Raw genomic sequence first — 22,037 nt, forward strand, 5'->3', positions numbered from 1 at the left:
CGATTAAGAAGATTATGACGTGGTTTGATTTACCTGCAGCTCCTGGTAGAGTTTCCTTAGTTCCAGGGCTGCAGGACCAGACAGGGGTGATCCTTTCTGGCCAGTGGGTGCACCCTGGGAACCGGTGGGTGCCCCCTGACCTGGTGCAACAGAGTGCAGCTGAAGGCGTCCTCTCCTCAAGTCCTCCAACTGCTGGGTCAACTGGTGAAAAATATTAAGAAAGAACTCAACAACTCGCCCGCCACAAACTCAGTTTTGCTTGATTGTGTCTGTTATAATGAAAGCTCACTCAACCCTCCATGTTACCTGGTCGACTCTGACCACAGCAGACTGCAGCTCTGCCTGCTTCTCCTGAAACAAGCTGCTAACATGGTCGATCTCTGCAGCTGGAGACAAAGCAGGAAATACGAATTAGATTGAAAGATTTTAGGTTACATGAGATTGCTGCTAAGCTCATGAACGTGGCATTTAAGTTCAAATGGTCAGCTTTAAAGCTCTACTGTCTACTGCTGCAGCACCTCTATTCACCCTGTGCCTGTCTCTTTAAGGCCCCGCCTCCTGAAAAGCCCAGTCTGCACTGATTAGTCAGCTCTCACAGACCTGAGCAGGCACTGCCCCCTGTGTTTCCACATCAGCTCTGCCTGTGCAACCACGGCTGTGGTCAAGGCAATGCTGAGGGCCGGGACTGTACAGTTGTGACATCACAGTGTTACGGACGTCCTGATGGCTCATTTAAAGGCATAGCTCCAGGATGCAGGCTGTGAGCATTTCTCCATGAATTGAACGTTTGATATTTAGCAGCTAAACCTGCTCCTGAGTCCAAAAAAAGGAAGAAAATCGAACTTTCTACAATTTTAAGCTGAATGAATTTCAGCCGCATTTTCAGCCCTCATGCTGAATCAGCAAGACTATGTTATGATTCACTAATATGTAGTCATAAACTGAAGTGCCTGTAATCCACAGGCATCCTCTCTGCAGTGTGCTCAGTGTGCCATGCTTACAGAGGTTTCCGTTGATCAGTTTGCTGTAGTCGACTTGTCCTCTCATGGCTCGGATCTTCTTCAGCTTGGCCTCCTGAGTCTCCACCCGCTCCTTCAGCTGTTGCAGCTTCTCTGCTTCGGACTGAGCGAGAGAGAAGGAGAAAAGACATAAGCTATTTATTATAGTATACAGTTTCTACACTAATGGGGCTTCAACATATACGTCTTTGTGGAGCTAACTTTTGGGTTTGCCTACAGTATATATGTAACATCAAGGTTCACATCTGCTCTGGTGCCTTAAAGAACATTTCTAAAGACTGATAGAGGACAGGCAGATATGTGGACCTCACCTGTGTCTGTCCTTGGTTAGATCTGCCTCCCTGGTGAAGATACCTTAGTCTCTGCTCCTGGAAGACAAAAAGGTGAGAACATTTAAGATTTTTAGATTTTCAGTTATTTCCAGATACGACCCCAGTGTGTCAGACTAATTGCTATAAACATTTCTCTCACCATAAAACTCTTGATTTCTCTGAGTGTGTTTGTCACTACCCATAATAACTAACTCTTAACTAAAATTGAGGAGGCCTCATTCCTCCTTCTTCTATCGTCCTCAAGGACAAATGGTGCCTCTCAATTAAGGGCATTGAAAGCTTTTTTTCTTTTTTTTTCTGACATAAACACAGTTTTGTTTAGAAAGTTTATCTACCATAGGGACATCCAAGAGGGCACTTAGTGGTGTTTTTCAAACGTGGGGGCACCAGGGGGGATCGCCTCTTTTCATCAGTGTCTGACATGCTGTGTTTTTTGTTTTAAGTCCAGTGCTGTCAGATTGTCAGACTGTCTGTGTTTCAAAAGTTTCACATTCATCAAGTTGTAATGTAGAATTTCTCTGTACTGACTGCCAAAGATGCTGTCACAGAAGAATAATAGAAATATTACCCTTGTAAGAAGCACACACTGTCTCTGATCACTGTTTCTAGTGATCATCAATTGATCGACATTTCATACAAATACCATTGAATGGTTTAATGCTTCTTTTTTAGGTTCCTTGGTGTTTGGCATGCTGATTTATTTTTCATAGCTCACCGGGGCACTTGATGGAATGGAGCCGACGTTAACAACGTATGTTTCACCTGTGCTTTTCTCATGTCCTTTGTTACGCCCCCCTTATTCCCTTCACTGCTCCACCCACCTGACTAGAGGTCCAATTAGCCAGTATATGACAACACCTGTGTAGGTGTGCACACTGAACCTTATTACTGAACTTTGTTACGTTTCTGTAAAGCACAATGCCTCGAGGGGAGAAGTAAACAGAGAGAGAGAGAGAGGGAGAGAGAAGTCTATGGTGTGTAATGCTGACTGAGGCAGTTTACACCTCTCTCTGTTATAGTACAGCTGACCTGTGTGTCTCTGTCACACACACACACACACACACACACACACACACACACACACACACACACACACACAGAGGAAGAGGGAAATGGAGTGTTGGCAAGAAGCCTCCCATCATTCACTAGGAACACACATACACGCGCTAATAACACATTACAAAACGGTAGCTTGTTTCATTATGTGGACAGTGCACAAGTTAAAGTGCACGTTCTGAGTGCCAGGAGCTGTTTTGGATAAGTCTTTCCTGGAAGTTGTAAATCCATGTTGCGTTCGATCAATCTTGAGAGGATGTAAACTGCAAGCCGAGGAAATACATAGGAAATAAATAAACGTAGACACTGGAAGGAAGCATTTAATAGCTGGAATGTAGCGGGGGAAGTTCCTGCTTTTAAAAAATGCTGAATGTTAGCGTGAAGTTGCCAGATATAATCAAATCAGCGGCCTTGAAAAACCCAACTTTACTAAATGAAAGTTGGTGGTTGAAAACCTGCTGAAAGCATTTTTAGTTAGCTTCAGACTATATGTTTCATCATACTGAAGAGATTTTGTTTTTTGTTTTTTTGGCAGGCCTTACTAACTCTTTCCTGGAGTACAATTCTGCTTCAACTTCCCAGGAAATGTGGCTCCCCGATGACCTCATTTCCTGTCAACTGAAAGGTCACTTCCTAATGTGGGAATTGCCACGATCTGTGTTTCTCTCTCTCTCTCTCTCTCTCTCTCTCTCACACACACACACACACACACACACACACACACACACACACACCTACACACAAAACCATGTCCTTAAACCTCTGACCTGGATCACATGTCCTGTTTCCAAGGAAGACGTATGTGCCCTGATCCTTACACACACACACACGCGCGCGCGTGTGCGCGCGCACACACACAAATTCCTCCAAGGCTCCTCCGGCCTCAAAGCCAACCTTTTCAGACAGAGTCAAATGTAGGTAACCTTACACTAACTGACAGGCAATCCATCCAGCAGCTGTGTGTGTGCGTGTGCATGAGTTACCTTGGCCACCAACATCTGTTGCTGAGTCTCTATTTGTTGCTGTTGTCTCGTGGCCATTTCCTGGAGCTCAGAGAGGGTCAGCTCCACACGGGGAACCTACACACACACACACACACACACACACACATGAGAACACACAAAAAAAGTTACACGTAATAATGGGGTATGTCCATAGAAAAAGCTTGTGTCTTCCCTTGTGTATCCGTACTCTCTGGTTCCATCCTTTACACATCTCTGAGATGACAACCCCAACAGTGACAGGAGATAAATGCTAGGCTACAGCGCACAGCTGCACACACATATCACCTCACACTTTAGGTCACAGAGCACCTTCAGTGTGCTACAGAAATGCTATTAGGCTAGAAGCTGGCGGCCTTGGCAGGGTGACAGAATTATGGTATTGGTTCAAGGGGAAAATAGCCAGAATCCTCTCTGGTCTGGTCATTACAGGCCTGTGACACCGACATCAACATGAGCTGGAAAATATCTGATCACATTATCATTTGTCCCATGTTTCACTATCAGAGGACTGACATGGGAACATGTTGATATGGCTGTGTTTGTGGGTCTTCAAAAGAAACATTCCTATGATTGTAATGTGTAAGGGGGTGGGCTGGGGAGAGAAATGCCTTTAGCAGACAATGAAAGGTTGCTGCCCAGCCACATCCTGCTATTGTGTATGTTCATTCATGGACAAACACACACACACACACACACACTCACACACACACAAACACTCACACACTGCACCTGGTCTGTTGCTTTCATTGTCAGTATGCAGCACAGTCAGACAGAGTGAAAAAAGTTTTTAAATAACTCAACTCTCCTCTGTGTTAATAGTCAATACAACAGTTAATATTTTAAATATTCTTAAATGGTACATAATTATATTATAATTATCCTCTTTTAATTAACAGATGCAGCTCTAATAAATACATTTAAAACATGGATTCAAGGATATAAATGTCTATCACCTGTACTATACTGTAAACTGTATGTCAATACGTATGTTTAGCTGTCAAGTAGTGCCAAACCACATAGTCAGAGATATAAAGCTGGTGGCGCAAAAAATAATCTTCTTTTTACTGCTATTTATGCTGCTGTATTGGATGGGCTGTACTACAGGGTGTGTGTGTATATATATATATATATATATATATATATATATATATATATATATATATATGTATATGAATATTTCATACATATGTATATACATAAATGAAGGAACAAATACCAAATACTAACAGAACAAAAAACATTACCACAAAGTACATGATCAAAACATACAATGCAGTTGGGTCAACATGCAAACAACTAAAGTAGTAAACAGAATCTGCAAAGGGCCTAAAATGAAACTCTGAGGAACCCCAGAGTTAATAGGTTTAAAGAAGTAGTTGTTAAAGCAGAAACATGTTGTAGTGCCTTTTACTTTATATCACCTCAGAGAGAAGTGGTCTATGGTGCAAATAACTGAACTAAAGGCTGATCTATGCTTCTGCATTAAATCTATGCCACAGACGTAATAAGTCAATTTGTATGGCTCTTCTTCGTCACACTACAAAAGCTGCCAGATTGCAGCAAATTCATAGAGAGAATACACAAATATTGGCCTGGACAAATGAAAGAACAGGAATTAATTGAGGGAGTTTGTGTTTGCCTCAGAAAGAAACTCACTATGAGGAATGGTGATTCAGGTGGGAAACAAGTTCCTGTATTTTATTTGAGTGGTGAAGGGTCACTTCACCCAGACTAACAGAAAAGATAAAAACATTTTTTATTAGTGCACGTTTTGAGATCTCCTCAGAGTCCACTGACAACCCCTAATACACTTGAATTTAGTATATTGTGGAATGAAAAATTACATTTGAAAAAACCTTTGCCATCTAAAACTAATGTCCAAAACCACTCCCTGTCAAAACATTTTACTTATGTTCATTAAAACCTTGATGAACTTGGTAAGTGACGAACTGTCTGTTGAGCACTGCTCTGAAACGTCAGTTGAAGATGGAAGCTGGAGATAATTATAGAGGTCTGTAATCATTGAGATCTGAAAAGTCTAGGCTGTAAGGTTTAAGGGCTTGAACAACATCACAGGGAACTCAGTTCCAGCCAGAGATGAGTGATAAATGGTCTGAAAATGACTAGGGAGTGCAGGCTTCAGTCAATTTAGTCAAATGTTCAAAAAAATCTTCAAACCAGGGAGGGAGGAGCTGGTCAAACCCCATTACACTGAACAGATCCCTAAGGGTTATGGCAACTCTTAGATATGATATCAGTGAAATAAATTAAAACAACCATCCATATAGTGACTCAGGGAATGGAAACTCTCACTCTGGCAATATAAGCTAAAGATCTGTTCCAGTGAATAATGAGTCCGATAGCCACCCTGTGCTTCATCACTGCCTTTGGGCTGACTTGCATAATTCTTAAAAAAAAATAAAGCAGACACGCAGTATTCAAGCATAATACAGACTACATCATCTTTAAGGCGATGACACTATGCACTTTACGCTGGTTTTCCAGTCAGGGGTGCCACATGTCATTAGCAAACCGCTGACTTGTGGGATTCTGCAGATCCATATTTTGATGTGCATTATGAAGTTATGAGTCTGCAGATGCAAACCTATCTCCTGCTAATGCACTCCAGTGCTGTCACCTCAAAAGAGACCAGACAGTGCCAGTGTGATTATAATATTTGTTAGCAGTGATGCAGTGGTTAATAGATAGATTAGTAAAAACAAGACCACCTGACGTTGATCATTATAAGGCGATCACAACCTTCAAAAATGTTAATCTGTCATCATACAATGTATTGATATGATGATACAAGACAGTATAATCATTTGTAGATGTATGATTGTATGGCAGCAAAGACAGGCCATGATAATTTGAATGTTTTAAGCTATTTTAAAAAGGATTTACTTGATTGTAAAAATGAATTATAACTGAATATTTATTGGTATGGGGATTTACTGTATGAGTCCCCCACCCTAAAACTGGGAAGATATCTGTAGGTTTGAAACAGAAAATTAAACAATAAAATAGATAAATAATATTCAAACTGGAAACAATTCTCTGGCTAAATTTGCAATGCCTGAAAAACTCATTCAACATCGAGGTTTTGAAGTTGAATGATTTGAAATGATCTCGTGGAAAAGATGTGAGTTCAGACCACATCATCAGTTTAGATGGATGGTTTTCCAAACCAAGCATTCTATAATGATTAATCCAGTAGTATTTACATTTCAATACTAAAAATAAAAGGTAGCGACCACATTTCTCATCTAGGTATTCAGTTGCTTGCAAAATTGGAATCCTGATACCTTTTTGCTTCCGTATATTGCATTATAAAGATGTATTAAAAAAGGTGAACAAACTGAATTTTGTTGAACCCTCTACTAAATGCGAACCTTCTTGCTGACTTGCTTGGTTTAAAAGCCTTAATGTGAAAGACTGTCATCTGCTGGTTTCACTTATCAGTCAAAAGAGTGATGCCAGTGATGTTACACTGTTGTCCTTCGGTTATCTCTCATTTACGTATATCCTCTTGGCACTGCGATATCCATCTTTTGAATGAACACATGCATCTTACAGATACTGAAAAGTTAACAGTTTTCCCGACACTTAACGTCATTGCCATGTACTCTGCTGCTCACTCTGTTAACACTCTGGAGCAGCCTACAACATCCTGCAGACTGTGCTGCTCTGAGCCCCCAGCTGACGTTAACATGCCATTTTCCATCAGCCTCCCGCTGTGCTGTATTTACCTGCAGGCTGTCCCATGTGATCCTGCAGGAGCGGACTTTAATTTTGCTGCATTGTCCTTCAACAGTGAATTCCTGCACCAAATCCACCTCATTCCACTCCATCCTCACAGCCCTTCAGAGGAACAGCGGACCTTTATGGTTTCGGCTGGAAAAATGATGCCGGAGGGTTGGAAGAGAAGAGCTCGGGAGGGGGACAGGAGAGCGTTCCTTATCACAACTTTCCCTCTCGTCCGCCCGGTGATGTGCTGTGATTTACGACACTCTCTCCCTCAATCTCTCCCTCTCTCCTGCTCAGCCCACGCTCCCTCCACCCCACCCTCCCCTTTCTCTCTCTCTTATACAAACTCTCTCTCCGGCATTGGTGTGCTCTCATACGACGTGTAAAGCCCAGTGTGACACTAAATTCAATTACTACAGTAAACAAACATGTTAAACTGGTCCACAGAGACGGATGGAGAATCATCACATCCATCTGCTGTTTATACTTTCCTCAATCCTTCCCTCTGTCTCTTTTTGTACCTCCTTCTCTTCTTACACCTCTCATCTGTTTCTAAATCTCCCTCCATCCCTTTGTTCCTTCTTCTTTTACACATCTACATCCTTCTTAATCCCCTACGTCCCCACATTTCTCTCAATCATTATCATCCCTCTGCAGCTGGCTTTTTGCTGCAGCGACATCTCCTCTCTCTCTCTCTCTCTCTCTCTATCCCTCTCTCCCCTCACATCTTCGTCTGTCTTTCTCCCAGTTTCCCTCAGAAGGGAAATCACTGCACCACAGCCTGATGGGGCACTAGCTGCTCTCAATCAACCTTTGTCTCCGACTCCAGATGTGCGTTATGAGGAAGATGATGGCGACGGTGATGATGCTGGCAGATTAATGGCAGCGTGCACGGCGATCTCGTGGCACAAATTCCTGCCAGACGCGTCCAGCGGCACGACATGTAACGTGCATGCACACACAGACACAAGAGTAACAGCTGACTCCTGCTGCGTCATATTGTTTGCCTCTTTTTCTCTGCTTTACTCTCTGCAACACACACACACACACACACACACTCACACACACACACACAGTGGCATGTGACTTAACTGCTGCGTCACACATTTTCTCTATAAAAGAGACACACATCTGTCCCACTCAGATGAAGACACACACACACACACACACACACACACACACACACACACACACACACATTCAGTAATGAAAGCTGAGTTTCTGCCAGTTCTGCTGTGTGCAGTCATCTGTGTGTTGGCTGGAGATTTGCAGACATGAGATGCAGGATGATTAAAAGCGGTTACTTATGTTTTTATGATTACATATAACATATATTTAACAGTGGTATTATTGAAATTGGAATACATTTTCATTGCCATTCACAGGGTTTTTAAGTCTGAAGCTGATATGTTTGAACTTGAAGTTTTCGAGTTCCCTTCAGACTCTGTTCAGGCCCTTAATAGCATAGCATTTACACCACCAAAAGACATTAATATTCATTCAAACTAGTGGAACTCCCTGCTTTTAAATTATTCTGGGAAATTTGGCAGCTCCTTAATGTGAAAATATTCAGATTTTGCAGAAACTGCAGTATAAATTTGCATCGAGAACAAAAATGAGGAAAAACACTTTACAACAGAATGTAAACGTGTCATATCACAGATATAATGGATCAAAATCTAAACTTGAAATATTTTATTTCTATGACATGTGTGTTGCCAGATTTGATGGTTTTCCACCCAACTGGTCTTCTTTTTCATTCAATTAGGCAGCTTGTGTTAACGTTATGAAACTGTCAAAGTTTGGTAAGGGTTATGCAACAAAACTACTTGGTTAGTTGTAGGAAAGGATTGGGAATACAATGAGTTAAGTTAAGTTAAGTTAAGTTAAGTTAAGTTAAGTTAAGTTACATCGCGTTAGACACCTTACATGTTAAATATGTTACATGTGTTAACTTACTTTGAACTTGAAACTTTTTTCTTTTAAACCGTCACCTGACTTTTTTTTTTTACATGTGATACTCCAAGGAGAACAGATAAACTTTGCAATTGAACATTGGTGTATGCACTGCACAAAATTTGACAGCATTAAGTTGTGTTATTTGTATCCAGATTGATGACATTTGGCTAAATATGCAGGATAACATAGACACACTGTGTACTCTATTTAGTGCTTTTATTATGCAATTCCAGTTAAACCTGACTGACACTTGTGTCAATAGATTTTTCAAGGCACTTTGCAGTAATTGTCATGATTGCCAACATCATGACAGTTCATCAAATACTGGCGAAATGTAATCAATAATATTTGTGTATACATGCACGAATCATGACAATCAAAAGTTTAAAATGGAAAATTCTGTGTAGGATTTTTAAAGATTTTTATTGATATTCAACAAAAATCACAATCTTTTCCTAACCTTAGCCAAAGTGCTTTTGTTGCCTAAACTCAACATAGAGCATATGTAAACCCTGGATTCTTGTGTGACAGTCCTGTTTTTCATACACCATCCACCCACATCCTCCCTGCCATGCAAACAAAGTTCATAAATATGGTGCATAAATCCGTCAAAGAAACCTGGTGCAGGCACAAAAGATGACTTTCTGAGAGCGAGGAAAAAAATTCAATTAGTCTCCATGTACAAAAATCCTGTTGACTACATTTCGTGTAAATCTGACCAACTACCATGATACTATTTTGTAACTGTACACCAACTGTAAAAAGTGATAGCCATTTGCTAGCAAGAAAACATTTAGAACAATCACATTATAATGTTGACCACAGCCGTCTCATGCTGCTGCTGCTCACTGGTCTTTCAGTTTCAATCACGGTTATAATCTGAAGCACATGGGTTATTTGACCTCCTCAGTGTGCGAGTATTATGTTTCCCAACAGTGTGTATGTTCTCAAAGTTATGCACACATACATATACTTGCACACACACACATAGACATGTTGTTCTGATCATAGGTCCCATCAGTAATGAAACCCATCCCCTTCCCATCTGCTGTATGCCTCCAGTAAAAATATTCCTCCTAATCTACAATAACAGCCTCCAGACATTCCTGCAGACCCGGCTGAACCAAAGGGGAAACCTGTGTTATCAAAGCCGCTCCGGTGACAAACATTCACACAGCAGGGTAGCCTGACCATCCTGTGGCTGAAAGGTCACATCTCTGAACCTCACCACAGACAGCTTGTCCATCAACATCCATGTGTCCTGACAGTGTCTTTGGGCTAAACACCTTCAGCAGCAAAAAAAGCTCAACCAGCTGGATTAATTGTGGGAATACTCTTTTAACTGGAGTTCTGGTGCAACACCCAGATTTCACCCAAACAGGGACTTTCCTACGACTACAGAGTATAATATTAACAAAGTGAAGTTTGTATTACACCTAGTGATTGAAGTCTGCCAATGTCCCTGAACCCAGACTATCATATAACCCTCAGAGGCATTTCTGGTGATGATATACAGTGAAAATATTAATCTTAATCCGTGTCAACACAAACCCCTGACATGTGTCTTTTGTCAAGAGCACACAAACAGACACACCTGACTTCTTAATATATCCCTCAGCAGTGCTCGCCTCACACACAGCTGGGGTTGGCTCAGCAGACTGTGTTAACTCAAAATGTGTGACAGTCCCCGTGGTCGGTCTGAGGTTAGGGGTGAGGCCTACATTAGGCTGTCTGGGAGGTGAAGGAGGGAATGTTGTGATCGGACTGCTGTCTTACTGAAGCAGCCCACACACGACAGAGGAAAACACAGCTCCTCTTCACTGTGTGCAAAACACCAGTGCTGGCTTTACCTAACATTACAGTAAAGATACAGTGTGCACTTATCCAAAAAACTACATGTCATCAGGGATCACTGCACCTTGTTTTGTTTTTCACCTTTTTTAGATTTCGACTCATGTAGTGATGCTTAAAGCAACACAATGTAACTTCCTGGAGAAAGATAATTGATTGTTGAGTCTGAGCTCAGTCTGTACAGCTGTGGCTGATGGTAACTATAGACAGGTGTTCCCATTACAAACACATTACTGGAAACCAGTATAATTACTTTTTAGAGGTAGACTTGTGTGTGGCACATTTCTTTTACCAGATCTGTTGGCTCCAGCTAGCTACATGTGAGAAATGGCAATATGGCATCTAACGCTAACCAATACCTACGCAAAGTTAGCTCTGCTGGTATAGAAAATGTAGGTATGAGTGGGTCCCAGATAAGGATTGTAAATGGTGCCAGACCAGAAATAGCACACAGGGGCCCCTCATAAAGGTAAAGGTAGTTTTTTTAAAGTACTGTTAGCATGTATGAAATTACAAAATTCCTGCCGTACAAATTAGAGCACAGAAGCTCCCTCCTTCATTCACAAACAAGGAGGGAGCTTGACGATCGGTTGGCCGTGGACCACAGTCGGATGTTTGTCAGCATGACTGTTTTTATCTTTCACAGCAAGATTCCCGGATGTACCAGTATACGCTGTGTGAGAGCTTATGAGAGGGAGCTCCATTTCAGCAAGAGGCCATTCAAATAGTTTACAACATGTTATTTAATAGTCAGTGTTTTATAAAAAAATACCATTGAATTTTCCATTAAAAAAGGTTACAAAGTGTATGTGTGTATGCTGATAATATAAGAAAAAGGAAATCTGAATGTGTCAAAATCAGAATTAGCAGGTCAGACTCAAAAAAAAAATTGCAATCGGTGCAAGTCAAAGACGCCCCACTACTTTCTTCAGTAAAAGAATGACATCAACACAGTCTGGTTTCCTTATTAAACCCTGGAGGGAAGACTGACTTACCCTGAGGTCCTGCAGAACCATTCCAATAATATTAAAAATACATTTTGCTACCATGAGTAATGACATGTGTGTTGAGATGAGTGATGAATAACAGATCTAAAACTGCTGTACTCATTCTGTCTGTCAGCACTGTCATGTTTACATCATTCTGTGGAAGAAACATCATCTGGTATATGTCTGTGTGTCTCTGTGTGTATTAGTAAGTGAGAGCTTTTGGATATGATTATATAGAGCCGAGAGTCACACCCTGACACACACACACGCACACACACACACACACACACACACACACACACACAGAAACACATGGCCTACAACAGTCCCATCCTGACACAAGGCACACAGACAAAAGCCAGTGTGTGTGTGTGTGTGTGTGTGTGTGTGTGCGTGTGTGTGTGTGTGTGTGTGTGTGTAATCTGGATCATGAACAAAGAAAAGTTAAAAGAAAGTAAAGCACACTTACACACACACATCCACGCACGCACACACACATTTCAAAGTCACCTCTACATTTGCTCCTATATCCACTTCCTCAGTTGTTCTATTATGTATGACAAGCTGATGTGAGGAGAGGTGGGTAGAAAGTGTAAAGCAAACACACACACACACACACACACACACACACAGACACACTTTTTAGAGCTTTATACAGAAATGGTCACACACACACACTCTACATACACCCACAAAAAATAAACACATTTCCAGAACTCACCCCCACGCTGCTCTCTTGCCTCAAACTCTTTGCTTTTGCTTGAAACTGAATGTTGAAGGTAGACGACAAAGAAAGACGGGTACCTCAACACGACTGTGAAGGAGTGCTCGAAGTAGGAGCAAGAGAAGACGGAGGAGGAGGAGGAGCTGCTTGGCTAGCTAACAATCCTCTTAGCCTGGTTATGTCATGGGACCAAGCTAATCCTACCTTCACTGACTGACCAAAACATGCACACACACACACACACACACACACACACTGGCTGACTAACTTGCAGACTGACCAACACAGATCCGCAAATACATTCACACACTCAAGCCTGGTAGGTGACTGGCTAACCGAGGCCTAGCCAACAAAGCTAATGTCTCGTCTGGGCACAAACACAATAGCTAACATGGTTGAAAATAGCTGTCAGTGTCCAAATAAAAAGCTGCCAGCGTGAGGTCAGCCGCTCCACTTACTTTATGACTCAGTGTTTTGGAGGGAAGAACAAGCTGGCAAAACAAAACATGGTTAGCTAACGGCAATTAGTCAGGCAAGTGGCAAAAGGCTAATTCCCATTCTATCTATTTTTCTGTCTGTCTTTAAAAATACCTACAGTAATTATATTTGTGTGTGTGTGTGTGTGTGTGTGTGTGTGTTTTCACATGATTCTTACTGGTAGAGTAACTATAATCATCACTGTCACTAATCCATGGGGGCTAATCCGCTAGACTACACACAGAGAATTATACATATGCCCACACACACACACACACACACACACGCACATGCACATTGTTTTGTAAATATGAGTTGTTTTGAGAATGAGAATGTTTTGTTTTTTTCCCGCCAAATGAAATTAGCCTATTTTCAGGATATGTAAAGATTTAAACACCATGTCTGGCTTGAGTCTGGACTACATTCGTCTTAGTGGCTACTTGTGTTTAACATCAGGTTTGTAACACTACTAGACGAATCGTTGAAGTTTGCCAAATATCACAATTTACAAAAATATTAAAGGAATATTTTGATCTTTTGAGAAACTCAACTTAAAACACTTGTTTTTGGATTCACAGGCTGTTATTTCAAAGGCATATTTCACCTTTAGAAAGAGCAATGCTAGCTGTTTTCAGTCTTTATGGTAAGCTTGTAGCGGCGCCTCCATGCCATTGTTCCAACAGCCCATTATTCCAAAATGTCGGAAAAATGTCCCATTGGACCGGCCAAACCGGCCAGTGCTCTGAAGGGCCATTGCTCCAAAAATACACACTCTTTGAGGACTTTTGGGGCATTTGAATCATCAGAACAATGCCCGGTGCCTACTAGTATCTCAAGAATAAAACACAGGGTTTGATTACATTTGAAGGCTAAAAGATCCTTGTCAAAATTCAAGTCCAGGGATACAGCCTATGTTAGGAATCGCCAATATGTATCATTTTTAGCCGATACTGATAATAACCTGCTTCTCATGGCCGATGTAGTTTCAACGACATGTTGGGCTCTCTTGTCTACACTCTACACAGGTGAAGCGTGCTGTACTTTTTCTTCAGCTGTAATTTCATTTCCTTCATTTCATTTTAATAGCTGATAATACAAATAGTAATAAATGATCATTATGTGTTGGAGTGTCGATACTGGATTTTGAGATTGAGCTAATTAGAGATGCATAACACAGCCTGTCCTGCACCCTAAGCCAAGCCCAGCTCCACTGTGTGTGTGTGTGTGTGTGTGTGTGTGTGTGTGCCTCCACCTACCCTGTCATTAGCACTCTCTGGTGACTCTGTGGTCCAGCTCTGCTCCAAAGGCTGCTGACTTCCTGCATATAAATGAAGAATGAAAAGAAATCTGAGCAGAGATGGTGAAATCAAAAATGAAATGGACAGGGGTTGGTTGAATCTTATGGCCTGGTAGACTGGGGAACATGTGACCGACACACACACTGATACACAAAAAAAATGAAAATGCAGAGGAGAAGGTGGTGGAGAAGACTGACACACACAGGCTGCACAGTATATATAGCAGCATGTAGTATGTATGCAACACAGGACCACAAACATCATGTCCACATTACATTCAACAGGGAACTTAAATCAGTGATCACATTCAATCAAGCAGTAGTTTAATAACCGAGTAAACGAGAAGGACAGCTAAAGCAGTATAGTAGTAATCAACAGTAATTTATGGACACAGGGGGAAATATATCATCATCATCATCATCATTAGTTGTGGTGTGCTTGGATTCACTTACGACTAATAAATTACATCTGTTCCATCCCAACTAGAACATTTCTCTCTCCATTACAGGGCAGATTATTTGGTGATGTAGGCCAGCAGAGTAAGCTTCTAACAGAAAGGAGACGTCCTTGTGGGAGGTTCGAACTTAAATAAGCCAGAGGGCAGATGACGGTGGAGCAGGTACTACAGAAGGCTAATGTGTCGCTCTGGTCCTTGGAGAGCAATGGCTAGTTAGGAAGCTGTTTTATGATAACAGGTGAAGACACAAACATGACCAGTCAGTCACTCATAAGATGATGTAACTGTCATAAATCAAAGGTAATGATGGATGGCAGTCACTCCTATCAAAAGCACATCTGTATTACACTCTGGTGCTGGAGTCATGGGGACCAGGGGGAGAGGCAGGCTCTTCTCTCCACAGCAGGCGGCAAAATGAACCGCTGCTCTCCTTTCTTATCTTCCTCTAGATCTCCCCCCGCTGATGTTAAACCTATTACAGATCTGCCAGCATATGAACTGTGACTGGATGCAAAATGACAAGAACAGACGATAAAATCTGTTCAATAAACGGTCTAAGACTCAGCCAAGTGATACAAAAAAGTGATGATTCATTTATATTCAGAATAAACTTCACAGTTCACAAGCGTATGATAATAATGAGGTTTTAATGAATGATAATGATGTTTTTAATGAATGAGGGGAGGAGAGGGAATGCACCAGCAGGTGGTGAGGTTGCCCTGTTCCTGCAGGGAGCAGACACACACCAGTGCTACAGTCCAGTGACACTGTTATATCAGAAGCCCTGCTATTGTACAGCTGGGGTACTAACATGCACAGATATTGTAGAAACATTTGCTCATTGCTTGTTTAACAGAAAAAGGGAAATTATTTTCCTTGGTTATTTTGATTTAACATCAATGCTAAATGCTAAAACACATAATGTTTTTTAAATGCTGAAGCACATGCAGCTATTTTGTCAGAAAATGATGTGATGTTTGTGCAGCAGACCAAACATTTCTCTGTCCTTATCTCTGTCCCCCCTCCTACCCCGTTCACGTTTGCCCCGTCCATGTTATATAACTCTAATCATCTTATCCGGCTAATTACTGACCGAGCCCCTGACCTCACCTCTAAACCTCATACACACCACTGGTCCACTCTCTTTGTCTGGTTCTCTCTGTGAGAGTGAAGGATGTTCTGTATCGTTTTGACAGCAATTCATATTCACAGCTTGGGTTGAATTAGGGACTATATGCATTTGTTTTGCTGTACCTTGTGTCCAGGATGGGCAGTGTCTGAGGTAGAAGCTGACCTCCGGCCTCCTGGCTCCCCACTGCTGGAGAAGATCCAGCAATAACACCTCTGAAGGGAGAACTCGCTCTGAGGAGAGGTGAAGAAACATGAGCCAGGCTGTTACACAGAGAGCCAAAGTATAGAGGGAAGCCAGGACAGGATGATTCAATTGTATACATTCAATTACCATGACTTACATTATCATGGAGTCCTGCTTAACAGCATAGTTTCATATTTACTGTCAATAATCATTATTGTCTGAAATAAAATGACAGCATGATATTCCCTCTTGCTTGTATTGGTGTATATATATATATATATATATATATATATATATATATATATATATATATATATATATATATATATAATGATATAAAGTTATATTGAGACATAATTTTTTTTCCTGCAGTCCAGTGCTGCAGCACCTTTATTCACACTCTGTCTGAAAGCTCCCTTTTGTCTCTTTAAGGCCGCTCCCAAAAAGCCCAGTCTTCTCTGATTGGTCGGCTCTCATAGGTCTGAGTAGGCAACACCCACCAAGTTTCCACATCAGCTCTGCTGGTGTTTTTGCCATCTCGGCGATGCTGGGTACATGGTTGAGGGCTGTGACTGTATAAATGTAACATAACAAACTTACAAAAGTCCTGACGGCTCATTTAAAGGCACAGTTTCTGAGTACAAGTTGTTGAAATACAATTTTTTTGAATTAAATAGGAATGAAATTGGGCACTCCTATTCTGAAATAGTCCAAATGATGGATTTTAATGCAAAAACTGACAATGAGTGACAACTTGGTCTAAATGGTTTCTGTGATGGTTAGTAGTGGCACTGTGGACACTGTAAAAATATGTATTATTAATATTTATCATTAACTCAAACTCTTTGCTTATGTGTGTAAATATTTACACATTTACACGTATATGAGTAAAGCAGAAAAACTGAAACAAAAGAAAGTTTGGGGTATTCTAATATTTTCAAAAAGCCTCAGCAATATTCTCCCTGCAAAATAAATCAATCTGTAGCTAATAATATACACACACCAGTCGGGAGGCCAGTTGTGGCCTTGGGGCAGCAACACTTTGTCACAACACCATTTATTATGTGCTGCCTCACAGTGTCACCCTCTAAGAAACAGTATAGTATTAGAGCCATTTATAGCCTGTCTGACCACTCAGTCACACCACAGTGCTACACAAACACACTGCGTGGTTATGTGCATCACTACTTTAACAGCTATCAGTGAATGAATGGAGGCCATGCCATAATGGACACAGTGGCTCTCAATGTCTGCACGTGATGGACCGGTCTGTTCACGTTTACAACGGCATACTATTGATTCCACGAGCTGCAGCGGAGATATAGGTCTGACTTTGTTTATAATTAGCTTCAAAGCAAAGGATCTAGGCCAGAGTCACAATGTGATTATCCTGTCAGATAATCCCAGATTATAATCATGTAAATAATATAATGTTCAAAGGACTGTCAAGAGGGGTCAATAGTAATTATGTTAGTAACTGTCTTGGCTGGTATCATTTCTGGATACATATTATACTCATTATAATAATAATAATAATAATAACAACAATAATAATAATAATAATAATAATAATAATTGTGATTATTATTATTACTATTATTATTATTGTTATTATTAATATTATTATTATCCAGTGCTGCAGCTGTATTCCTCCTCTGCTTGAGCTCCTCTCTTTAAGGCCCCCCATCCCAATATGCAGTCTGCTCTGATTGGTCAGCCGACACATGCCTGACCCAGCACCAGCAGAGCAACAACAACAGAGCAGCTGTGCTAAATCAATTCTTACATGCCGAACAAGACACTAGGCATTCATTATGCAAATGTCTGACTCTGTGACGTGGTGTGATGTCACAAAGTTACAGAATGAAAGATGGGACAACTGACGAGGTGTTCATGAACAGTGTTTTCTGTGGGAGAGTGAAGCTTCTGACCTATTCAACCTTTTTTCATGCATCTTTATAATGGAATCTTTTAAATGCACAAGAACCTACAGTACAGTATATAACACAGAGAAGGAAAGGGGAATAAAATGAAAAAGAATAATAGGTCTCCTCTAAAAAAGTGAAAATATAATTTTGCTTATTGTATATACTGTACATAGATAGATGGATGGATGCACTCACCATGTCCATTCCACACTTCAGCGAGGTGACACTCCCCCTCACCGGCTTCCTTGCAGTATTCCACCACATCAATCACTCTGGTTGCCGGAGTGATTGGGACCTCAGTCAGCATCTGCTGGGTGTCATTGAGGTAAACTGTGAGGATCACCTGTAACCATGGAAGAAAACATGATTAATGTTGTGAAACATCATAGCTTTTACCACCTTACCACTGCAGGAATATGGACAATGTGAAGTGAAATATTTCTCACTGAATACAGCATGGGATAACTATCGGTTTGCCAGTCAATCAACACAATAACTACAGTTCAATTACTCAGTCATGTCTCTAGCTCAGCATTAAGAAGCAACCTGACTGATCAGAGAGAGATCACGTTCAGATTACACTACTTAAAATGAGTTAGGGATAGTAGGATATTATTATGTTTCACCTGATTGTTTATTCTGTGACCTATCTGATATTTTTATTTTGTGTTTTGTGAATAACACATTTAATATGACTTTTATTGCATATCCATGCACATGCATATATGCACCCATATCCCATTATCCCTAACTCATTTTGAGTAGTGTAAAGGATCTACTGTAAACTAAATATAATAAACCAAAATGATCTCATATTTAGTCAGAAATGTTCCAAAATCATGTTTATCCAAGTCAGTAAGATTAGTTTATATGAAGAGAAATCACAGTATAATTTTGCCAAGATGATTGCGATGAAGCTTTAGGTTTGATTTAACATATTTGAAAAAAGCAACAAATGACTTCAAAGTATCAGCTGGGCAGTAGTGATCCCCTCTGAAATAATATATATAAATATTTTTATCAAATCCCCCAAAATTCTGCAGCCAAAAGATTAAAATAGCAATCAGAAAAGGACATCCTGTGTTATCGCCTGTGATGTCACTGGCAATGTCACTGGTGATGTCATGTCAGATAGTCAGACGGCAGTTGAAAGATAAATTTGGGGTAATCTGGGATAGGAACACACAGACCAACCAGGGCGCACACATAGACACAGACACACTTTTAATCTCAATGTTGCATTTTCTCTCTCTCACACAGACACACGGACACACACATTACATTGTCTACTGTCCGCACACACACAGACACAAACTCCAAATATATACTGCTCTAATCCGCAGTATTCTACACACCTGTCCCAGATCATGTGAAGTAATCCCTGGTCGCATGCAGACACATTGAGCGGGGACACATTCTCTAAAGCTTGGATTAGACACACACAAACACACGCGCACAAATACACGTTCACGCACATGCAAACACAGTAGGGGTTTGACTAGTCCACAAACCATTTAAAGAAGGAAAATCGTGGCCTCACAAGGGCTGTAATGTTTCTGTCTCACATGGTTAAAATCAGCATTTGTCACACTGAAGGGCTGTTGGCAGAAATCAAAGGGTGTTTTATGTGATCAAATCATTTGAAATCATTCCGAGTGGGTTTTTCTCATCAACAAAAAACACTGTCCAAAATATTATATAAACGCAGCACATACACACACATAGAGTACACGGTCATTAGGCACGGCTGGGAATTTGACTTCCGGAGTTACACGGATATAATGAATGACTACATAATCAGTAAATGTTTAACATTTAGGAAAGAGAGTGTTGTCATGTGAGTGTAGGATCATTAAACTGGCCATGGACAACGTTTTAGCTTTAACTTATCATTCTGAAGTAAATACTGATTGCACAGTGTAGAAAAATGTATGTCATATAGATTGGTTCCCCATAAACTTCACTTTGACTACGTTATTCGGTCTGCCACTGGACTCGAGTCTTCATGGAAAACAAGGGTAAAAGCATAGCACAAAGGAAGCATGTCTGCCATTGCGCACCAAAACAGGATTGTTTTACCCGGTCACTATCAGCAGCTAACTGTAAAACAAGTGGAATAACTGTGGAAGGTGAAAATGTGAACAGACAGGCATTCACTCAATGAGAGACCGCCACTGTTGTGTCAAAGTCTGTTTTCCCGTCGATGTGTTCCCCCTCACCGCCTAGACTTGAAATGGTTCAAAACTGACATCCTTTCTACCAGATCAGTAAGTGACAAAACCTGCCCACTTAATAATACAGATATGTGTTTTAATCTGCCTTTTCATAGCACTGAGATCTGGGTTTCCAGGTCAAACGGGATTCTTACGGTTGTTTTTTGCTTCGGACAGTAACCAGGCTGCTTAAGTAAAATTATTAAGTAATTTGTCATTTTCCAAATGCAGGTTACTGTGATACAAGGACCCATTTTCTGCTTCCTCTAATGGGAGAACCAGCACAAAGTAACATTTCTCATCCTAACCTCTTTAGAAACACTTATTTTTGGGACCGACAGCTCATGTTGCTTCTATAACTGTGCCAAAGAATTACTTCAGCAGTGGAAAGGTGATCTTTTGTTAAAAACTGGGCCGTCTATGCAGTAGAAAGCTGCAAATATTTTTGAAATTGGTGCCACATGACCTGAGAAAACAGAGCAAAAGGGCTGTGGTATTCCCTTTTGCTTAAAAGATAGGCACTGTGAAACATTTAAATCAATCAAATAGTATAATCAAAAAAGACAGGAGTAGCCGGAGAGAGAAGCAGGTTTCTAGTTTCCACCCTGGCAGTTAAACTTCTGTGGTGTACGTGAAATGATTTGTTTCCTGCTAGTGCTAATGCCAGTTAACTGTGACGATGTGTATTTTTACTACAGACGCGTTGAATTGTCATAGAAAAGCATTATTAAAGGTATTATCATGTGTCCCTGCTTCCTCCTTACTCATTTAATTACTCACACACGTGCTTCTCCTACTGTGACATGTCAACATGCCTTCAGTGGAAAGGGCCTACTGGGTTGTCTTAACATGGAGAAATCATGTGTTTAGAAAACCAATCTGCTGTTTACAACCATGGTGGGCTTTCAGCATGGCCGTTCCAGAGTAGATTACAGTATATCACCCAAAGACCCTCTATAGATAGACCAGACTATACAGTTCAAATGCAGGCCAGATTTACCTAAGCACCAAAGCATACAGCATATTGCGGTTTGATGACTGCTCTGCCATTAACAGCGAGTAAGTTTTCCATGAAGAGCGATTAAGACTTATCATGTCCATATCTAAGTATGCATAACAGTAGTTCAAAAAACATCATAAACCTATCATGTAATAGCAATATAAAAAAGCTTTGTTTGTAGCAATGAATTGTTAAAGGATAAGTTCACCTAAAAATTAAACTTCAGTCAAAATCTACTCAGCTTCACAGAAAAACAGTGTTGCAGCATTCTCCTACACAACTGAAGTAGATGGGGACTTGTTTTAAAACGTAAACAAACAACCAAAAACAAAAAAAAAGATAACGTCTGGAGTAATCCAAGTCCCCTAAAGCCCTGAGATCCAAAATTGACATGATAAGACGTTATTTACATGCTTGATCAACAGTTGAGCTCGGTCACCCACCTCAGATGGGGGGTGTGGGCTAACGCTTTTAGCCTAGCCACTACAGTTAAGATTTCAGCTCTAAATAGGATTTAAATAGAGTAGAGTTTTAAAAACAATTCGGGATCTCTGAGCTTCGGAAGACTAGGATTACTCTGGACGAGCTGCATGGAGCCCTTTTGTTTTTAAAAAAAATGTTTCGTAAACATGTCCCCATCTACTTCAGTTGTTAAGGAGAATGCTGCA

General features: G+C 40.8%; 1 protein-coding gene across 4 annotated transcripts in view; it reads right to left on the minus strand.

Annotated features, from left to right (window-relative positions):
• LOC311273956 (apoptosis-stimulating of p53 protein 1-like) overlaps window positions 1-22,037 on the minus strand; it is a 36,064-nt gene that overhangs the window by 13,254 nt on the left and 773 nt on the right. For 3 of the 4 annotated variants that reach the window (XM_084381293.1, XM_084381295.1, XM_084381294.1), the window contains exons 2-9: window positions 18,352-18,499; window positions 16,168-16,275; window positions 14,415-14,476; window positions 3,391-3,486; window positions 1,331-1,387; window positions 1,002-1,122; window positions 307-386; window positions 34-201 (exon numbers count right to left, since the gene is read on the minus strand). In XM_084381293.1, coding sequence (XP_084237419.1) covers window positions 34-201; window positions 307-386; window positions 1,002-1,122; window positions 1,331-1,387; window positions 3,391-3,486; window positions 14,415-14,476; window positions 16,168-16,275; window positions 18,352-18,499 — 840 coding nt within the window. Of the gene's footprint in view, window positions 1-33; window positions 202-306; window positions 387-1,001; window positions 1,123-1,330; window positions 1,388-3,390; window positions 3,487-7,160; window positions 7,266-14,414; window positions 14,477-16,167; window positions 16,276-18,351; window positions 18,500-22,037 lie in introns of those variants that run through there. The other variant, XM_084381296.1, reaches the window with a different exon arrangement.

The sequence above is a fragment of the Pagrus pagrus genome, assembly GCF_965226575.1.
Source record: "Pagrus pagrus genome assembly, chromosome: 18".
Classification (NCBI taxonomy): domain Eukaryota; kingdom Metazoa; phylum Chordata; class Actinopteri; order Spariformes; family Sparidae; genus Pagrus; species Pagrus pagrus.